We start from the raw sequence: 19,639 nt of genomic DNA, 5'->3' as shown, positions 1-19,639 counted from the left end.
GCACTATTAAGGAACATTTACAAAGATAACAAGGTGATTATAACATGGGAAGGAAAGGCGACAGGGAAAATGGAGATAAGACGAGGCCTTAGGCAGGGGTGCCCGTTATCGCCTTTGCTGTTTATGTTGTATCTGAGAGGATTGGAGGATAGACTAGAGAAGAGTGGGCTTGGATTCGACCTTTCTTACAGTAAGCTAGGCCAAAAAATTCGGCAATCCTTACCGGGATTGATGTATGCGGATGATATCGTACTAATGGCTAACAACAGGACAGAGTTGCAGGAATTGATGAGCATCTGTGGTAGGGAAGGAGAGGAATTAGGTTTAGAATTCAGTAGCGAAAAATCAGCAGTCATGATTTTTAACGAGGATGAAGTTGAGAGGCTGAAGATACAGAATATTACAGTTGAGAGAGCTAGTAAATACAAGTATCTAGGAGTATGGATATGTGATGGTGCAGAATATCTCAGAGAGCATGAAAAGTATATAATAGGTAAGGGCAACAGAAATGCAGCTGTAATGAAAAATAGAGCACTTTGGAATTACAACAGGTATGAGGTGGTGAGAGAGATTTGGAAAGGGGTCATGGTGGCTGGCTTGACTTTTGGAAACGCGGTGCTATGCATGAAATCCGAAGTGCATGCGAGACTAGAAATAAAACAGCGCGGAGTAGGTAGACTGGCTTTGGGGGCACATTGCAAAACGCCAAACCAGGGAGTACAAGGAGACATGGGGTGGGCGTCATTTGAGAGCAGGGAAGATAGAATTTGAGGATAGGTTGAGGCAAATGGATGGGAGCAATGGGCACGAAAGGTTTTCAGCTATTTATACATGAGTGTAGACACAAAGTGGAGACAGCGCACTAGGAAATTAAGAGGAAAGTTTTGGGGCTATAGCGAAGATACGGAAGAGCAAGTCTCAGTTAAGAAGAAAGTTAAGGCCACAGAAAGAGATCGGTGGCTAGAGGGAATGCAGACAAAGACGGCTCTGGAAAGCTATAGAATAAACAAAACAGTTATTGCCAAAGAAAGCATTTATGACAATTCTAGGGGAAGCTCATTGCTGTTTGAGGCGAGGACGGGTGTTCTGCGAACCAGAACATACAGAGTGAAGTACCAGGAAATGGATACAGCGTGCACTGCTTGTGGAGAGGAGGACGAGACGGCTGAGCACTTGATACTCTACTTTAAAGGGCTTCACCCTATGCCTACCGAAGACAACATAGATTTAATAAAGTCATTGGGATTTAGAGACAGCGAAGGGAGGGTGGATTTCAAGACTGTAGAGATTACCATGCAAAGATTAAGTGAATGGTGGCAGAAATCGAGAGAAAACTAGGTATTTTCTTATTCACTGATGGCAAGAAGGTTTCATAGCCTCACTTTCTTTGCACTGCGGAGTGAATATACACGTTTGCAAGTCCGGCTTCAGGGCGCTGCCATCTTGCTTGGCTGGGGTGCGCTTGGTCGAGCCATAATCCAATTGCGAAGCCTTGCTAAGGCGTCGTAATCGGATTATGGCCGCGCCCAAGAGCGCACCCCACTGAGAAAGATGGCGGCGCCCTGAGACCGGACTTGCAAACGTGTATAGATTTCACATTTAAATATTCTAAGCTTAAATGGTAAAACAAAATGGCTAGGTGGCGTAAGCTACCGCCCGATCCAAAGGGCTCAGCCGTATTCATCCATCCATCCATCCATCCGCGCGGAAACGCCGCACGAAAGGCTGGTGTCTGGCGAGATAATCGCGATAAAAAGTGATTTTACCGAAATATGTGAACGATTATGCCATTTTACTTGAAATTTAGAAACTGGCGGACACCCTCGTTTAATAAAAATATGTTCTAAAGCAGACGAACGCGTGTCTTCCTTTGTCGTCTGCTTATCTGTTGACGGGTCCGTTCCCGGTGAAAGCTCAACTTTGGAATCAAGAGTGCCGCTGCTGAGGCATCTTGATTGTTCCTATTTATTGTTTTTGTTGCACTCTCTTCTGCAGATATTATCAAAATATTTCCCGCGCTGCCCTGCGATGCCGCAATACTCGGCAAGTGAGTGTGCCCAGGCAGCCAAGTGGTACGTGGAGCGGAACTCGGTGGCCACAGCACAACGAAAATAAACGCCCGCCCTCACGCCCGACTGTTTTGACTTGGGCGGATCGTTTTGTGAGTGGAGAAGACTTTAAAAAGAAGAATCCAGTCAGTGAACGTGAGAGCCTGCTGAAAAATGAGGAGCTCTTTGAAGCGGTGCTTGCTATCTTCGAGAGCGACCCGCAAAAGACGAGCAGCTGTAAATAAATTATCTCGTCGCATCATAGTGTCTTTTTGCTTGCATGACGATCTGTCAAAACTTAATTTGAAACAGATAATTTCAACAATCGTTCATATATTTCGTTCAAATCACTTTTTATCGCGATTATCTCGCCCGACACCAGCCTTTCGTGCGGCGTTTCCCGCGTTTTTGCGTTCAGCGCGCCACCTGGGGGGGCGTCGCGAACCAGATAGCAGACGGCGAACGGGAAATGCACGTCTGCCATTTTTGTTATCTTTCTAATAATTTGCTACTCCCGAGTTGACGTCTGAAAAAAATAGGCAAAAAACTTTGGAATAAACGACGTTCGTGTGCCCAATTTCAGGTATGTATGTTTGAAATTCGATTTTTGCTAGGCGTGCCAAAGGTGCCAAATGTGAAAGTTTTTACGGCCGCACCCTGTAGTTGCGTGAGCACACTAGCGCCACTTGAACCTCTAGCGTACATTGTAATAACTCTATGGTCTTTACATTTTAACGTATAGGTTTTAAAAGTGAGTATCGTAATTAATATTTTTTTATTGTAATCCTAATCTTGCATTTATTATGTTTTCGCCATAGTTTTCGCGCTTTACCAGCTTTACGTTACGTGTGGTTTGGCTGATGCCACATGTTGCTGAAAAATGGAGGCTCTGGGGAATCGCGAGTTTTGCTAACAATATAAATCCATCTGAATCGTTATTAACAAAAGCCGTGTAAGTACTGATTAATTTATGAATAGTTGTACGATGTTATTCTTCACTAAATGCCTGTATAATTTATTGGCTTTGTACGATGTTATTCTTCACTAAATGCCTGTATATCTTGGCGTCTGCCGGCAGGTCGATTGTTTACTCGCTAGGGAAAAAAGTGGGGAAAAGCTCGGACGGGGAGGTTCTGTGCCTGTGCCCAGCCTGCTTCGCTTTTTGCTGCTTGTAGTCTCAGAGTACAGTTCATTGATGATCACCGCTTGCGACCTCGTTACCGTGTGGTTATGCTTCTGTATTTCGATATGTTGTGTAATTAAAAAAAAGTATATTTGCTGCTGTAAGCTGCGCTGATCTGAGTGGCTGCTAACTTAATTCCGCCTCTTCGTTGTTACAGGGAGGTTCCTGGTGGTTTAAAAGAATAAGCCAAAATGTACCTGTATAATCTAACGTTACAACGTGCTACCGGCATTACGCATGCCGTGCACGGTAACTTTTCGGGTACGAAGCTTCAGGAAATAGCTGTTTCGAGAGGCAAGATACTCGAGCTTCTTCGGGCCGACCCCAATACCGGCAAAGTCTACACACTCTATGCTTCGGAGGTGTTCGGAATCATTCGTTCCATGATGAGCTTTCGTCTCACTGGCGGTTCAAAAGGTATGAGCAACGATTCGCATGTTTTTGCTTGCCGATTAGTGAATGCAACGTTCGTACGCGTTGGTGTTGTATATGTTGGGTTCTTTCAGATTACCTGGTGGTCGGTTCGGACTCGGGAAGGATTGTAATTCTGGAATACAACCCACAGAAGAGTGCGTTTGAAAAGGTTTGTATCCCTACTTGGATTTACAGGTAGGAGGGTTGTGATTTAGTGTAGTTGCTTGTGCCAGGTCATCTTCCACTCCTCCTAAATCTGTCCCCGATCATTAACCTGTGCACATTGCACGACGCTGCTAGTAAAGGTGTTGGGATATCCAGTTCCTAAAATTATACTTGGCTACATGACACGACATCCAACGCCAGCAACCACCATGCTGGTGGTTGAGTTGACGGCCATTTGCCTCAAGACTTGGATAAACGGTGCCGCGTTCGGCTATAGCAATTATTACGTAGCCTGGCGATCGTTTCATCGGCATTCACCGTGACAGAGTAGCTGTCAAGTCGGAGAAACTAAAAAAATTGCCACGTTTTGTCATCACTGAACTTGTAATCGCAACATTTAAATGAAGTTGCATGTCAGTAGCATGTTTTTATATCTTTAAATGGCCTGACCTTCCTGAAACCACTGAGTTGCGATAACTACTCATTGCAAACCAGAACCAAGTTAAACCCTTGTGTTCAGTTTTCATCATCACCACCACAAGGGCATGCATGAAAATATTGCGTCCCTGATTGTCTTCTGCCGCTTCAAACGTGTCCGAGTTCGAGCTGCTCACATGTTTTGATGTGAATGTGATCCCAGCAATACATGTTGCAGCGCGTGGATCTGGGTAAAAACTTATCAGCAACCCCGAAGTTGTCCCGTCTGAAGTGGTCCTGGCCGTTCTTAGAATGTTCCAAGTGCTTCCTGTACTTGCTTTTTCTTTAGGCCCGGTTCAGACGGTGCCATCTTCCCAGCAATTTTAGAGTTTGCTGACAAGTTCTGCCCCAGGTCCTTAAGGCCCGTTCACACTCCTGCAACCGAGTACGAATGAGAGAGACGAGATTTCTTAAGACTTCTTAACGAGCGAACACATGGCATGCTGGTGCCATCTATGCGGTGACCCTGGAACTGCATTTCACAAGAGCAAAGGTTTTGCGGGATTTCCGAGGTCAAATGTGCGTAATACCTATAAGAAAGGCTCGATTATAACGTTGACAAAAGTTTTTCGAGCCAAGAAAGAAGGGATAATGCGCGAGAGAAATAGGAAATATGCCGGACCGCCAAGTTTACACTGCTTCCCAATAGATGGCGCCAGTGTGTCCTCTCGTTGTAAGAGGTTTTAAGGAACCCAGTTTTAAGAGGTCGCAAGAGTGTGAACGGGCCTTTACGCTACAACACGAGTTGCCAGGATCGGGTCTGCATCGAGACTGTTGACAAACTAACAACTCCGAGACACTCGAAGCGGCAACAGCCAATCGGGGATGCAATATTTTCACTTAAGGATTTCACCTCCACAGGGGATGCCGGTGATAACAGAGGATGGGATTTAACTTTTTGTTCTGGTTTGCAGTGGATCATTTTTGTGGCTAAATGGTTTCAAGAAAACTAACTGGTATTCCCAACGCCATTAAAAGGAAATGCATAATTTGTGTTTAAATAGTTGCAGAAACTTACAATTTGGCGATATGAGTTTCAGTGGTTTCTGCGTGTGACACTGGTGGCCCGTGTTGCTGGTGTTCCATTGTCGAGGCTGGGACAGGTTGCTCCCTGGAGCCTGTCTTAGGCCCACTACAGACTGGACTTTTTCCCTACAATTGCGAGGTTGCCGATGAGCTTTGGTTTTCTGCTCGACTAAGTGTTTTCTCTTGGCTGTTTCCTTCACTAGGTGCACCAGGAGACGTTTGGCAAGAGTGGGTGTCGCCGCATTGTGCCCGGCCAGCACCTTGCCATGGACCCCAAAGGCCGAGCCCTCATGGTGGCCGCCGTGGAGAAGCAGAAGCTCGTTTACATTCTGAACCGAGATGCAGCCGCCCGGCTCACCATCTCGTCTCCCCTGGAAGCCCACAAGTCGAGCACACTGGTGTACCACGCTGTTGGAGTGGACGTGGGCTTTGAGAACCCGGTGTTTGCCTGCCTGGAAATGGACTATGAGGTGGGTGCTTTTTCGAAGAGCGTCTTGCTCACACCGTGGGGAACAACTTGTATGTTGGAGGAGTATTTCACTCGACTATGTTTCGGGTAACTTCAGGCCCACTTCGGACGGGACAATTTTCTCCGCGATTGCAAGGTCGCTTGTGAGTTTCTCTCTGGATCTTTGGGCTGCTATACATATTGCTGGGATCGAGTCCGGCTCGAAACGGGCGAGCAACTACGACCACACGGAGACGTTTGAAGTGCAGGCAGCAGCCAATCGGGGATGCAATATTTTCTTGTGACCCCCCCCTGCCCCGGGGTTAGTGGTGATGGCAGCTTAAAGGGACTCTGACAGGGTATTTATGCTCGCCGAGGTTTTTAGTCGTATGTGACATATCAGAATTTACGGCTCGAAATTTGGTTTCTTTCCGCCCGAAAACCGCCGATCGAGAATTGTCCGGTTTGAGTTGTGCTCACTCTCTTTTCCGTGGTCACGGGCTGTTTTCTAAGGTTTCGACGCGACCACCAAATGTAATCAAAGTCGTGGCTCATTGAAAGCACACACTCAATATAAAAAATAAAAAAAAAATATGCAATTCATTTTTTGTGGCTTCCAAAAAGCTGCAAATATGTTGATTGAAGAAAAAAAAAAAAAGTTGCACAGACAACCGGAAGCATTCTGTGCGTTCACTGCGCACTTCTCAACATGGCATCGTTTCGCATATCGTGGGACTCACGGATGGCAGCGGACGACGGGCGTGGGACCTCTACTTCAAAACTGTTGTTCACGGTACCGGCGAATTCTGTCTTCCTTTGAAAGAGAAATTTTGGACCGATCAAAAGAATTATATCCATCCCAAATGACACGCCCGACCAGCAAGCCGTCTCGGTGGCTCCGAGGCGAGAGTGCCGGCCTACGGATCCCCATGTGGCGGGTTTGAATCTCTGCCGAGGTGCCCGCAACCTGACGGAGGCTTATTGCGGAGAAGGCGCCGTGTAACCGAGCTTTCGGTTGCACGTCAAAAGATCCCGAGGTGGTCGAAATTAATCCTCAGTCCTCCGCTGGGGCGTGCCAGATGCCCGTCGTTGGTTTGGCACGTAAAAAACCCCCAAATTTGACTTTTGATTTTGGCGCCCGACCAGCAAGCCGATTGCATGAAGGCGTCGCCGAGCCGTCGTCCGTTCTTGTGGCTGAAGACATCGCTCTCTAAAACGTCAAGCACGAAGTGCGTACATTGAGTTGAATACGCACGCGTACGGTTTCTTTACTTGGTGCGAATGTGGCCAATGCGTAATGCTACCCGACTTCAAGCCGGGAGTGCATGTACTGGAGGGATGGCAGCAAACTTTCCGACATACAGTCGACCGGCTAAATTACTACGAATGAAGGAGTTCCTTAGTAGCTCAGTGGAAAGACGTCCGCTTCACACGCAGCGGGCACGAGTTCGATCCCTAGTGTGGGCGTACCATTTTTAAAATTTTTTTTAAAAACATTTTGCGGTGTTTACATTTTTCCTTACAATTCTCACTGAAAAAAACAATTGTTGTGAACGATACGTTGCTGAACTAAATGGTATGGGATTTTATTTTTGAACCTCTGCCGCACAATGCCACTTTCAGATGCAGGACATGTGAGGCAGCTCTTCACGCAACATCTTGGGAGTATTCTTTTCGGAGCCGATAACGGGAATTCACCTTGGGCACTCACTACTAACTGCCAACACTTAAATGTACAAAACAACTCATCTTGAAGTACAGAACAGTGAGCGGAACAAACATAACTGCAAAGGAATTGCACGGCGAGCGGATCTCGAACGCATTTCGTCTGCTGCACCCGAAAGAAAAAAAAATTGCACGGTTGGGTGTTGCCACGTGACTTCCGCCACTCACTCTCTTCTCTCCACTTCTCCGTGCGGTGTCGGGGTTTCGGTTTCAGTTTTAAGCAGTTGCGTTTTTTGGCTTTATTAAAAAAGTATGCGACTCTGTAGCAAAAAAATTAAGTGGGTAGTATTCCGACACCATAATAAATCACTATGGGGATGAATTGAGCTAGTTGGTTATGATACACCCTCCTTCCTTGAAAGTTCAGCTGGTTCCACCCGTACCGTAAGATAATAAATCGCCTGGCAAAAAAAGAAAAGAAAAAAAGAAATTTGGTGGGTTGAATTGTCCCTTTAAAACTGGGATTAATTTTCTTCTGGCTCGAAATGGACCGTTTTTGCGATTAAATTGATATAAAGTAAAATGTGTGTATTCTCAACACCCCTTAAAGATATAAAAAAAAAGTGTTTTGAACCCATAACTGTGTCTGAATAGTGCGAGAAAATAATTTTAATAATGATGACATAATATGGCAATTCTAGTATTTGCAGTTGCTGCTTGCGAACACTAGTATTGTTGCTCGTGAACGCTGTGTTGCTGGTTATGGCATCAAGATGCAGGGAAAAACTGTCGCATCTCAAGTGGGACTTGTATCTCAACCCCTTAACGAGATGCTGACCGGAAATTTGGATTTTGTAAGAAAGTCCGAGGACATCTAAGCACTTCTTATGAGTTGTGAATGTGAAAGCATGAATGTCGCTCTTCTGCTCCCTTAGTTAGTCTGCGGCGTAGTGGCGTGGACGGCCACGTTTTCCCGGCCGACGGCCGAGCGCGCACTGAGCTCGGCCGTGCACCCTCCCAGTTAATGCTTTCGCATTAAAATAAGGCCAAAGAAGTGTTGAACAGGACACTACAAACTCCAAAACATCCCTCATACATCAGTATCTCAAACGGATGGCAGTATGTTTGGAAAAGAAAGGTGCAATAAAGCGAGGACTGTGACATCACAATCCTCCTGGAACAGTTGAGAATGAGGGTAAGCTGCCTTGCTTCCCTCCTCTTCGCTCCAGTTGCCCTGCTCGAGGGGACAAAGCGAAGAGGAGAGCGAATGATAGTCGTGACGGGACATGTCTCGTTGGCCTCGTCAGCTGTGTTCAATCGCACACTTTTTTTCCAAAAAGTGCAGCTAACTGTTGGAGATATCGCTGTACGAATGATGTTTTTGGGTTTTGCACCGTCCTGCTTATCGCTCGAGTCTTGTTTTGTTAGCTGCAAATTTTGGTTCAGCATCCCCTTTAACCCTTTGCCTACTGCAAAACTTTTGAAAAAATAGCTATTTGAAAATACCAATTTCTTTTATGTGCCCTATAAATTTAATATGCAATACAAAGGCCAAAAACAAATGCCAAAAAAATTGTTATATGAGAAATTTTAGAATGCACTGCAAAAGAAAAGGGGACAGAAGTTCGGCTTTACTGCATTACCGCAGACAGTTCATATCACCTTGCACATCGACGTTCAGGCCAGGCGTAGCAGTACCGCAGACAGTTCACATCACTTGCACATTGACATTCATGCCGGGTGTAGCAGTGAACGCAAAACATGGAGGGAAATTTTCTACATTGATTCTAGTCTAGTGCCGATACGATGTCCTTACAGAATCGGAGTCGTCCGAGCTAAAATCCAATAACTCGATTGCATCGCTCTCGCGGGCCAATGAAATATTAATTTTTCTGTCTTCTGAATCTGAAGAGACGTCGCAGTTTGCCACAATTTTGAGGGAAGATCGTTACTACGGACGCAGCGACCAGAAGTTGGTGTCGCCATTTTTAAATCCCCTGTTGCCCACGTTGGAACAATTTTCTGCCAAAATTAAGGGATCTACCGTATTCTTATTTTTCATGAAGTGCCATCTATCCACGGCAAAGCTAACTAAAAACACGTGGACTAGCCCAGTTCGCCCATGGTTGCGTATTGGAGCCCGAACCAACCTGGACGAGCCCAGCTCGTCTTTGGGGGAGTGGTACAAACAATGTGGACGAATCCAGGTCGTCCATGGGAGGGAAAGGGTGAAAGGAATGCTGAACTGCAAATCGAATTTCAGAAAACAACATAGAATCGATAGGCAGGACGCTACAAATCCCAAAACGTCGCTTATAAAGCGGTATCTCCAACGGATCGTCGCATTTTTGTCAAAGAAGAGCGCGCTCGCACAAGGCAGAAAAGACACGTGACCTTGCAATTCTTATTTCCTCCTCTTTTCGCTTTGACTCCACGAGGGCACAGAGAAGAAAGGGAGCGAGGCCATTTCTCCTTCTTCTCAACTCTTCTGCGATAAGATGGTGTCAACATTCTCCCTCAATCGCTCCTTTATTTTCCAGAAATAGATCCATCCGCTCGAGAAATGGCTAAATGAGTAATGTTTCGTGGTTTATGGCACCCTGTTGAACACTTCTGCAAGCTTATTTTGTGAAATCCGAATTTCGGTTCAGCACCCCTTTAAGCGGGGTGTTATTTCTGGATGCACGACCATGCCCCGGGAAGTTTTTTCATACAAAAATCTTGAATATTATTTTTGTGCTAAAAAATTCAAACTTGTTTATTTATATGTAAAAAAAGTAACACATTGCTTCTTGTGCTGAAGCAGTGGCTTTCAGCCCCTCCCCCCCTTATAATTTACACATGCAAATGTCGAGACTGCTGCTTGACTAGCTGTGCTCGAGCCTGCGCTGCTTGGACCTTCCCGGCCTTCCATGGTGTCTGAGTCAGTGTAGGCTGCCTCGGTGTCTATCTTCTCCAGAACTGACTTAGGGAATACGTAGTTGTGACATCTGTTATGTCGCTTTAGTCCTGCATGTGCAGTCAGGAAGGCATTGGCTATGGGCATTGTCATCCTGTTTCAAACCTTGCTCTTGACGTTTACCTGGATAAACATGTGCTTTACTTTGGCATTGGACCAGAGTGGCATTAGGCACAGAGCATGAATTCCAAAAGCTTCTTGAAGGGATTTTCTCCCGACGCATCTCTCCACTTTGCTACTTCGCCCCAGAATGACACAGCGTCTGCCGTGCTCTCCCACGGAACCAGTGTGATCGTCCTTCATTGGAACTCGGTAACAGTGATGATTTTAGCTGACATGCCTTTTGTTTCACCGGAGGAATGAGGGACTCTTTGATCACCTGGAGTGTGTTGTCAGAAGAGAGTACTGCTGCTTGTCTCGTGATGTTAATGTTGTTGAGCAGCTGCAGCTTCATCCGTTCGAACGGATGACGAAGGAACTTAAAACGGTCTTCTCTGAATCTATCTTTGGCTTCCGAGGTGAGACCCTGTCCTCTTAAGTCTCGTGTCTTCTTTTCAGCCTCATACCCTAGGTGGGGCTTTGGGTCTATGGAGCTGTCTAGATCACGAGGCAGGGGTTCTAGCCTACACGTCGGCAGTACAGTCTTCTTGGCAAGGCCTTCAATGAGTAGACTGAGGTCGTTCATTAATGTGAGAAGGTTGGCATTGCTCAATTGAAAAGGTTTGCTCACAAGCTGCACCTCTGTAAGAGATGGTCGCAGAAAGAGAAAGTAGGCATGGTTTGTCTCATCGCTGTACATGATGTGCAGCATCTCATCTGCGTAACACTTCTCGCTGTGCCAAGCGATGTTGAAGTGGCATTTCAGTTTGCCCCACTGGGTTAGGATACGTGTGATGGCTGCCTCGATTGACAGCCGCCTTGTTTGGCTGGACTGCGCAGGTTTCATGGGTTCTCGTCGTCATTAATCTTTTGGTACAGCAGACGGTAGGCCACACGGTTCATTTCTGCTCAGCACTGGACAGAGAGTAAAATCGCTTGCGAGGAAATGAAGCGGGACATTTAGTACCTCCAGTTGACACGAGTTTCTAATGCATATTTGCGAGCCAATCAACAGTATCACAAATGCATGAACGATTTCTTAAAGCTGTGTAATGTCGCTGCACGAGCAGACACTGCTGGCTCCTCCGGCTGCATATTTGGCAGAGCGATACATACACTGCTGTGACTTTGGGATGTCGTCACATGCCACACTCCAACATTCTTATTGGATCATTGTGGCCGCACCATCCAGTTTGCCAAGTTATTGTGAGACAAAGTGTAGCAGCTGCTAGGGTTGATTGCATTATTTTTAATTGGATAGGAGCTTAGTATTTTTATAGCTGGCCACAGCTTGTTCACACGAAAGACGGTGACTCCAGTTAAACAAAAATGCTGTGTCCTGAAATGTTTCGGAGAGAAGTGCCAGAATTGTTCACTTCCCAGTTGTCCTCCAAGGCTCCAGTGAGGACAATTTGGCTAATTTCTCTTGCATTGTTGTCTCTAGTCGGTGACAGGTTAAGAGCGAAGTGGAAGCTCCTCTCACCTTTCTGCCCTTTGGCGGAGCGAATGCTGGGAGGAGGCGACTTCCTCTCCAGCATTTGCTCTGCTGAGATTCTAGTTGGCGTGACGCTCCAGTCATTGACAAGATCGCGACGGGAGGGCATCTCTGTCCGATGCTCGGCCTCCAGTGCGTGCTGGTTGCCCTCCGCTGTGCTTTGGCTGTGCATACCCGCTTGGGGCTCATGAGACGCCCAAGCGTTGGCGAAGGTAGCACGTGCTCGACAACCAAAGGACCTCCCAGTCGTTCTAACCCTGTCTGTAACTGTAGTGGCTCTGAACATTGCGTGGGATGTGTACAGCTATAGTACAGCTTTGGAGAAAGTCTAGAATGTTTTTTCATGTCCGATTTTTAGACCTTGGGTTCTCAAACTGGGTTCCCTGAACTCCCAAATTTTCTCAAATATCCCTACTCTTATGAAATGTCTTTTTTCCATTTTCAGCACTTTTTTTACCAGATCTGAGCCTCTCATTGATCCACAATTATGAGCTGAACACTACCTAGTATATGCATTATTGTTTACAAGGTCTGTAGCCTTCTTCACTGCTTAATGCATCAAGGCCGTGTCTGTGGGGTACATGGCTAGCAGTCGGGAAAGTTGGGGGTTCCTCAATGTCAAAAAAGTTTGAGAACCACTGTTATAGACCTTATTTCTTAAAACAAAAATTTCCTATTTGGTTGTGTTTTTAGTTTCCTGAGATAAAGGCAAAAGGCTTCTTTTGCCTGAAGTGACCCCTGGGGGGAGTTCAAAACTGCTTGAGTCAATGAATAAAACTGCTGGTTAACAATGTTTTTGTTATCATGTCCTTGCAGGAGGCAGATTCAGACCCCACAGGGGAGGCTGCACAGAACACTCATCAGACATTGACTTTTTATGAACTGGACTTGGGTCTGAACCACGTGGTTCGCAAGTACAGTGAGCCGCTGGAGGAGCATGGCAACTTCCTCATTGCTGGTGCGACTGCTTATATTTGCTCATATGTTGCATGAGATGGTTCGACTGAAAGCTGCTCTGCAAGGAAGAGATTCTTTCTGTTTTATGGTTTTTGTGTGCCAGGCTGTACATTGTGTCGTTTACCTACTGTTTGCTTTCTTTCTCCGCTCAGTGCCAGGAGGCAGTGACGGACCAAGTGGGGTACTGATCTGTTCTGAAAATTACATCACATACAAGAACTTTGGTGATCAACCAGACATTCGGTGCCCCATACCAAGGAGAAGGGTATGTACTCATTCTCTGCTCGAGTTTTCAGTGATGTCCTTTCATTCAACATTTGCACACGCTGCTTTCTAGGCAGGAAAGTTGCTTCATTTTGATGGCCTCTATTTGTATGATCTGGTAGTGTTCTGATATACCAACATTGATTGATGTAAGTGGCTGTCTAGACTGTACTTTTCTAGTATTAATAGAAGCCTATTTATAGCTCAATCTTTCAATTGACGATGCGGGTCGGGGGCACCTTTAAGAAAATATATGCTCTAAAATAATTAAACTTTATACTCGTTTGCACCTCAAGAACCGTAGTAAAAAAGTGAAAGCCGTTTACAACTCCCTGTAACGCCGAATTGGAGCGCAGCTCTTGGGGAGGAGGAGGAGGGAAGGGTACTGAGGGGAGGGTAGACCTCCTCCTCCTCCCCTCATTCTTGAATATGCTCCGGGGGGTCACCTGACTTCGGGGGAAGGGGGTCACGTGACCTTGGGGGGCCACGTGACCTTGGGTGTCACGTAACCTTGGGTGTGTGCCCTCTGGGGGTCTCGTGACCTCGGGTGACACATGCCCTCTGGGGTTCACGTGACCTCTGGGAGTCACGTGACCTCTGGGAGTCACGTGACCTTGGGGGTCACATGACCTCTGGGGGTCATGGGTCACATGACCTTGGGGGGTCACGTGACCTCGCGGTTACGCCGACAGTGACGCCGACGCCGCTCAAGCCGGAAACGGGCGCCTAAGAGCTGCGCTCTAAAAAGTCCAGCTTCTCGCGGAACATTACTAATTTCCCTACGTTGAGAATTAAGATATATTGCCGCAAATGCAGCTGACCAAGTAGGTAGTGCGCCCGTGGCCCAACGGTTATCACGCTTGCCTTTCACGCAGAAGGCCAGGGTTTGATTCCTGGCCGCGTCTACACATTTTTGTCAACGCTTTAATGTAATGCAGTGATGTGATTGCTGCGCCAATTGCACCAAACTGCGCTAAGGGGCTAACTCTGCTACATCCTGCTACATTTCGCCAAAATATGGCTAATCTGCGCCAAGCCTGCGCCAAAGGACCAATTTTGGTCGCTTTTCAAAAACGAAACTAAACTGACAACCGTAATTGAGCATGCGTGAGCTAAGTGGCACAAGAAGCCGCCCGACACAAAATACCCTGCGTCAATCGTCTATTTGGTCTGGCATGATTTTTTTTTTCCGTTATGGTGTACTAGAACTGTCTCGTGTTTCGCGCTCTCGTCGTCTCGGGAATCTCGTCTCGCATCTTTTTTCGTTTTTCTTTTTTTTTTTTTTTTTTACTTTTTAGCAATAGACGCGCGCGTGTGCGGACACTCCGACGTTAGTGTGCCGGGTTCCAGACATGCCGTCATGCTGTGAAACAAGACCATGTTTCTGCGCGGCGAGAGTTACTTTGTGAGCTGAAGCGCTCGCGCGACCACAGTCGCCGTGGTCGCGCGACGTCGTGTGTTGCCGTCCCCACGTCGCTGCAGATATGGCGCTTTCTAAATTGAAACGCATCGACATTCCTGCTCTTGTTTAAATCATACGCTGCTACAAAAATCCCTCTTTGACTCAATGACTGCTTTGCGAAGTTTTGCTTACCGCGAAAGCAAGTTGATCACGAGAAGTGAGCTAAAGCAAAGAAGGCAATGTCTGCACGCTGAACCCGCACACCGCGCTCGTTTGTCTCGAGTTCAGTCGTTGCACAAACCGCTCCAAGAACTTTTTGAGCCTGATTTGCAATGTCTTGCATCGATATGCTCAGGTTCTTTTTTTCTGTGTGTATAGCCTGTACCTCGCCTGCCGGCCTGGCAAGCACGCGCCGCTGGACTGTTTATTGTCGTATGCTGGACAGTTACATTTCGCATACTATTTTGGGAGCCAGTTGGCGACGGAGCGGAGTGGCACGGTTACGGTTTCGGTCGAACAGCCGTTGTCTCCGCTCGCGCGACGAAGCACGTGTAACTGCAAGCCTGTCGAAGTTGCCCACACGTGCATGTGAACATGATTGCACGAGAGGCACCAGCCGGGACGCTTGCAATCCATTGTTTTATGTTTGCTTACTTTTTATAAAAATTTGCACGTCGGAAACCAGTAAAACAATAGCAAGTGTTTTTTTTTTTTCGAAATTGCTTGGCAACGCCTACACCACTGTATGCTTTTGGGATGTCTCAGCAGCAAAAACACAAGCAGCGAATTTCGCCTCAACACGTCACATCACAACACAACAAAAAGTGCCCTTCGTTTGTCCAGCACTTAAATACTGTAAACGACTAAATTTCCGCGAGGACCTAATTTTCGCGAATTTCGTGAATCGCTTACAATTCGTGAAAAATACGTCCCGCGAACAATTCGGGCAATATGTGAACGCTACAGAAGCTACACTCGATTCGCGAAAATTAGAACCCGCAAATAATTTCAAATTTCCAGCTTTGGCCCCATTCGAGAAAATTTGAGCCCGCGAAAATTAAGTCGTTCACAGTATTTATTTTTCTAAGAATATATGCTCCAGGGGTGGAACGGCTGCGCCATTTGCGCCATTTTGTGCCAGACGCATTTGTCTGCGCCATCCTGCGCCATGTTGCGGAAACTGCGCCAAAGCCAATATCTCATGCCATTATGCACCAAATCGCAAAACGTGCGCCAAAAAAAACAAAAAAAACTGTAGTTTGTCTTGGTTGTGGTTTCTATCGACTCGATTGGGAACAATGAGCGCGTTTAGCTTGGTCGGCCTTGCAATCCTTTGTTTTGTTTATTCTCCCCGTGTACCCCGAGTCGGACGCGAGCGAAAAAACTTGGAGGTCGGATTTCAAGCGCTACACAGCCTGCGACTCCATTTTTACTCTTCAACCAGAAGCGGTTAAGCAAGTCAGCCGAGGTGAGGGCGAGTCGCTAAACGTCAGATTGCATGAGGCTCTGCTGCCCGGGATCCGGTTGTCAGCTAGTTGAAAACAAATGAGCAAAATATTCTGTTTCGTACTTCATCGTTAGAAGTTGGAACCGCATTCCCGCAAGATAAATCGTGATTTGATAGAACTGGATCGCGGTCCTATCCGAAACCTTGCCGGCCAGAAGCTCCCACGCGAGCGGTAGATCGGCTCGGCGTACTTTAACCTTGCTCCTTCTTATCGCTTCGAATACGAAAACTTTGTTAATCGTAGTCTGCTGTTTCGATATTAACTTGCACAATAGGATAAACTCGAACTTTGTTGCCCTGTTCCTCCGCGCAACTGCACGTCCGTTGCTTACGCACGTCACTTGGTTCGCACATATATAACTACTATGTCAACCACGTGTGGGTTGTGAGATAAGCAGTGCTGGTTTGCATTTTGAGCAGCGGAAAGCCACTTAGAAAATATCCAGAACACTATCTTCAACAACATATGGTACTTGTTTTTTGTTTTTTTTTTTTTGGTTCTCATTAAGGCTCACAAAGTTTCAAGTTTTCGCATCTGTTACACTGTTATCCCATCTACCTAGGTCCCAACCAGTCATGTTCATCTGCACTGCTAAGCACAATCGAAATTGCTCCCGTGCTTGTCTCAGACACAAGCTGAAGTGCAATGAAAACTTATCTGAGCCTGCTCCAGAATGTAGTTTTAGCTGCTCCCAACTTGCTCCAAAACAGCTGTTTCAGCTGCTCCCGTGGCTGCTCCCAAGTTCATTTCATGAGTTCCACCCCTGTGCTCCAAAAGTCACTTTTTCTGCTCCGAAACACTCTTTTGGCTGCTCCAAAAGCCACTTTTGCTGCTCGAAAACACTCTCTTGCCTGCTCCAAAGGTTACATTTGGTGCTCCAAAACACTGTTTTGGCTGCTCCAAAAGGTGCTCCAAAATGGCTTAGGCCAATCACATCACTGGTAATGTTCTGGTAAATTCGAGAACCGTCTTGCTGATTCGAGGTTAAAATGTTCTACGCACCGAACCTTCTACACCAAATGTTCCAGAAGCCCACGCGTGTACAAAAGGGGCTCCGCGTGGCAAGCCGGAGTCAGTCTTGCCCCAGTGTTCGATCCTGCTGCTATGCCGCCATCGACGCCTGCGACGCTCTAGTGTTATCCTCTATTTTCCTTTTGTTTTGGGCACAAGTTCGCCCCATTAAACGTTTAGTTTGTTTCAGTTTTCGTCGCTTCATTAACTGTTATTCGTGACAATATGTAGGACCATTTCAGATTAGATATATGTTATCTTATGAAGACCTAAATGTTTCAAACGCCAAAAGCATCGCTGCTTCCTCTGACAACCAAATCTTCATAAGATCTACTTCGCGCGGCGTATGAACAATGCACAAAACTTCCTTTTTTCTTGAGGTGAAAATGAGTATAGATACTTATAAGCTTTTTTTTTTCTTTTTTTTTTTTATAACAGATACGTATTAGCTTTAACGTAGCTTGTATACACGTTTGCAAGTCCGGCTTCAGGGCGCTGCCATCTTGCCTGTCTGGGGTGCGCTTGGACCAGTCTTAATCCGATTACGAAGCCTTGCTAAGGCGTCGTAATCGGATTATGGCCGCTCCCGAGAGCGCACCCCACTGAGGAAGATGGCGGCGCCCTGAGACTGGACTTGCAAACGTGTATAGTTTTCTGTTCAGAGGCAGAAACAACTACATTGAAGGGGTTTCGTATGTGTGCATGTGGGTACACTAATTGTTTTTGAGTCTGGTGCAATAGCTCATGCTCCCTATGTAGTAGTGCTGGTATTCATCCAGAAACTGTGTACAGATTTTTATTTTAAGGAGGGACATGAGCCTAAATTTTAATTATTTTTTTAAAAGGTGCATTTTTCAATTTTGAGGTTTTTGGTTTTAGAAACTAATTGTACACCCTTACATTAAATTTGAAAACCATACCATATTTTCAACACATTTTGAGGCAGTAGCAAAGTAAAGGAATTCAATGTTTGAACGCGTTTTTCTCAATTCCACTTTTTGCTGCAAATTTCATACAAAGGAATCTTTTGTTCGAAGGTAAAAGTATTCTGTTACCACAATAAAGATGTTTCTGAACTGAGATTTACTGGGAAATCAAGCTATCTACTTTATTTTGTTTTAAGTTAGAGTCCTCATTCAGAAAAAACTATGTTTTCAAGAAATGACATAGGGAGATATATGCATCTCATATTTTGAGGTAAAAAGTCTTCCTGAAATATTTACATTCGAGTTATAAAAACTAGATAGCCCGAAGTCCCACATTCCCCACTTTATATTCTAACAGTCAAAATGGTGCTTAATAACTTCATTTGCATATCAGATTTCTTGACGAAGAGTGACACATCCTCTTATGCAGGCACACAAAATTGTCCTAGAGAGCTGAAAGTTTGCACATCCCGTAAAATACCAAAGAAGCGCCCACCCCCATTTTATTGAAATACACTAAAACCTCGTTATAACAAAATGGAATATAACAAATTAATGGATATAACGAAGCAATCATAATTCCCCTTGCTTGCTAATAGTGGGAAGAAATGGACATTGGCTATAACAAACTAATGGTTATAACGAAATAATTACAAACGCTGCTTCAACTTTGTTATAACGAGGTTTTACTGTACGCGTAAAACCAACTATGGGCGCTTATTAGGTTCATGCGCCAAAATCAAGATGGCGGCCGATGATGAGCCTCATAGAGCCGTGGAAACAGAGAAAGCAGCCAGCCTGGCTTTTTTATTTCCGCTGTACTTATGATTGGTTGACGTCATTATTCACTCGTTATCACTAAATCCGTCAAATGACTCTTTGGAATCACTGCAAAAGACAAGGTCTACGCACTCATCGCTAACACCTTCGGGATTAGAGCAGGCTCCTGGTGCTCCGATGCCCGCGAGTCCATTGTGCAGGTAGCCATCCTCGCTACCGTCCAGCGCGTCACTGATGCCGCACCCCTTGAAAGATTGGGCGATCATGTCTTCGAGCACAGCTGCCCAGGCCTTTGACACGAAGTTGAGGACGTCCTGCCTCGAAGGCTTCCGGAGGTTCCCTTTTGGTGTCTTGTCTCCCTTCCGCATGAACTCCGCCCATGACGTACAAAGCGAGTCCTTAAACGACTTGTTTCAATACACGTCCGCAGGCTGTAGAATTCCAGTGCAGCCTCCTGGAATGTGCACGATGTCTGTAGCGGAGGCTTCTGCAGTGTCCATGACCGCCTTCGTCTTGTGTATCGGTGCTTGGTCGATCACTAGCAAGCGGCGAACGTCGTCGATGTCGGAGCCTCAAACACTCAAATTCCAGACATATGTCGGTTGTCATCCAACCATTTTTGGACGACGTCAAACGAACGTTCACTGCAAAAACGGAAACAGGACAAAAGTACAGTTACGCAACCAACGGGGTCAAACAACGTTCAGCCATGCAGCTACTACTTCGGTTGGTCGTGTTCCAGAAGTTACTAATCAGACCCATGACAACAGTTTTAAGTCACGGTAAGCCGGAGAACTCGGGTCCAATCGAGC

At 46.1% G+C, this 19,639-nt stretch overlaps 1 protein-coding gene across 2 annotated transcripts in view; it reads left to right on the top strand.

Moving 5' to 3' along the window:
• Window positions 1-2,732: 2,732 nt before the first annotated feature.
• Window positions 2,733-19,639, top strand: part of LOC8032815 (splicing factor 3B subunit 3) — a 53,322-nt gene continuing 36,415 nt past the window's right edge. Inside the window, exons 1-6 of one of the 2 annotated variants that reach the window (XM_040499276.2) lie at window positions 2,733-2,799; window positions 3,389-3,648; window positions 3,738-3,814; window positions 5,517-5,783; window positions 12,796-12,937; window positions 13,089-13,201. In XM_040499276.2, coding sequence (XP_040355210.1) covers window positions 3,423-3,648; window positions 3,738-3,814; window positions 5,517-5,783; window positions 12,796-12,937; window positions 13,089-13,201 — 825 coding nt within the window. In that variant the 5' untranslated portion in view covers window positions 2,733-2,799; window positions 3,389-3,422. Of the gene's footprint in view, window positions 2,800-2,889; window positions 3,001-3,388; window positions 3,649-3,737; window positions 3,815-5,516; window positions 5,784-12,795; window positions 12,938-13,088; window positions 13,202-19,639 lie in introns of those variants that run through there. The other variant, XM_029995090.4, reaches the window with a different exon arrangement.

This window comes from Ixodes scapularis, unplaced genomic scaffold (genome assembly GCF_016920785.2).
Source record: "Ixodes scapularis isolate PalLabHiFi unplaced genomic scaffold, ASM1692078v2 PGA_scaffold9__187_contigs__length_104089568, whole genome shotgun sequence".
Taxonomy (NCBI): Eukaryota; Metazoa; Arthropoda; class Arachnida; order Ixodida; family Ixodidae; genus Ixodes; species Ixodes scapularis.
This window is presented reverse-complemented; position numbering and strand designations above follow the sequence as displayed.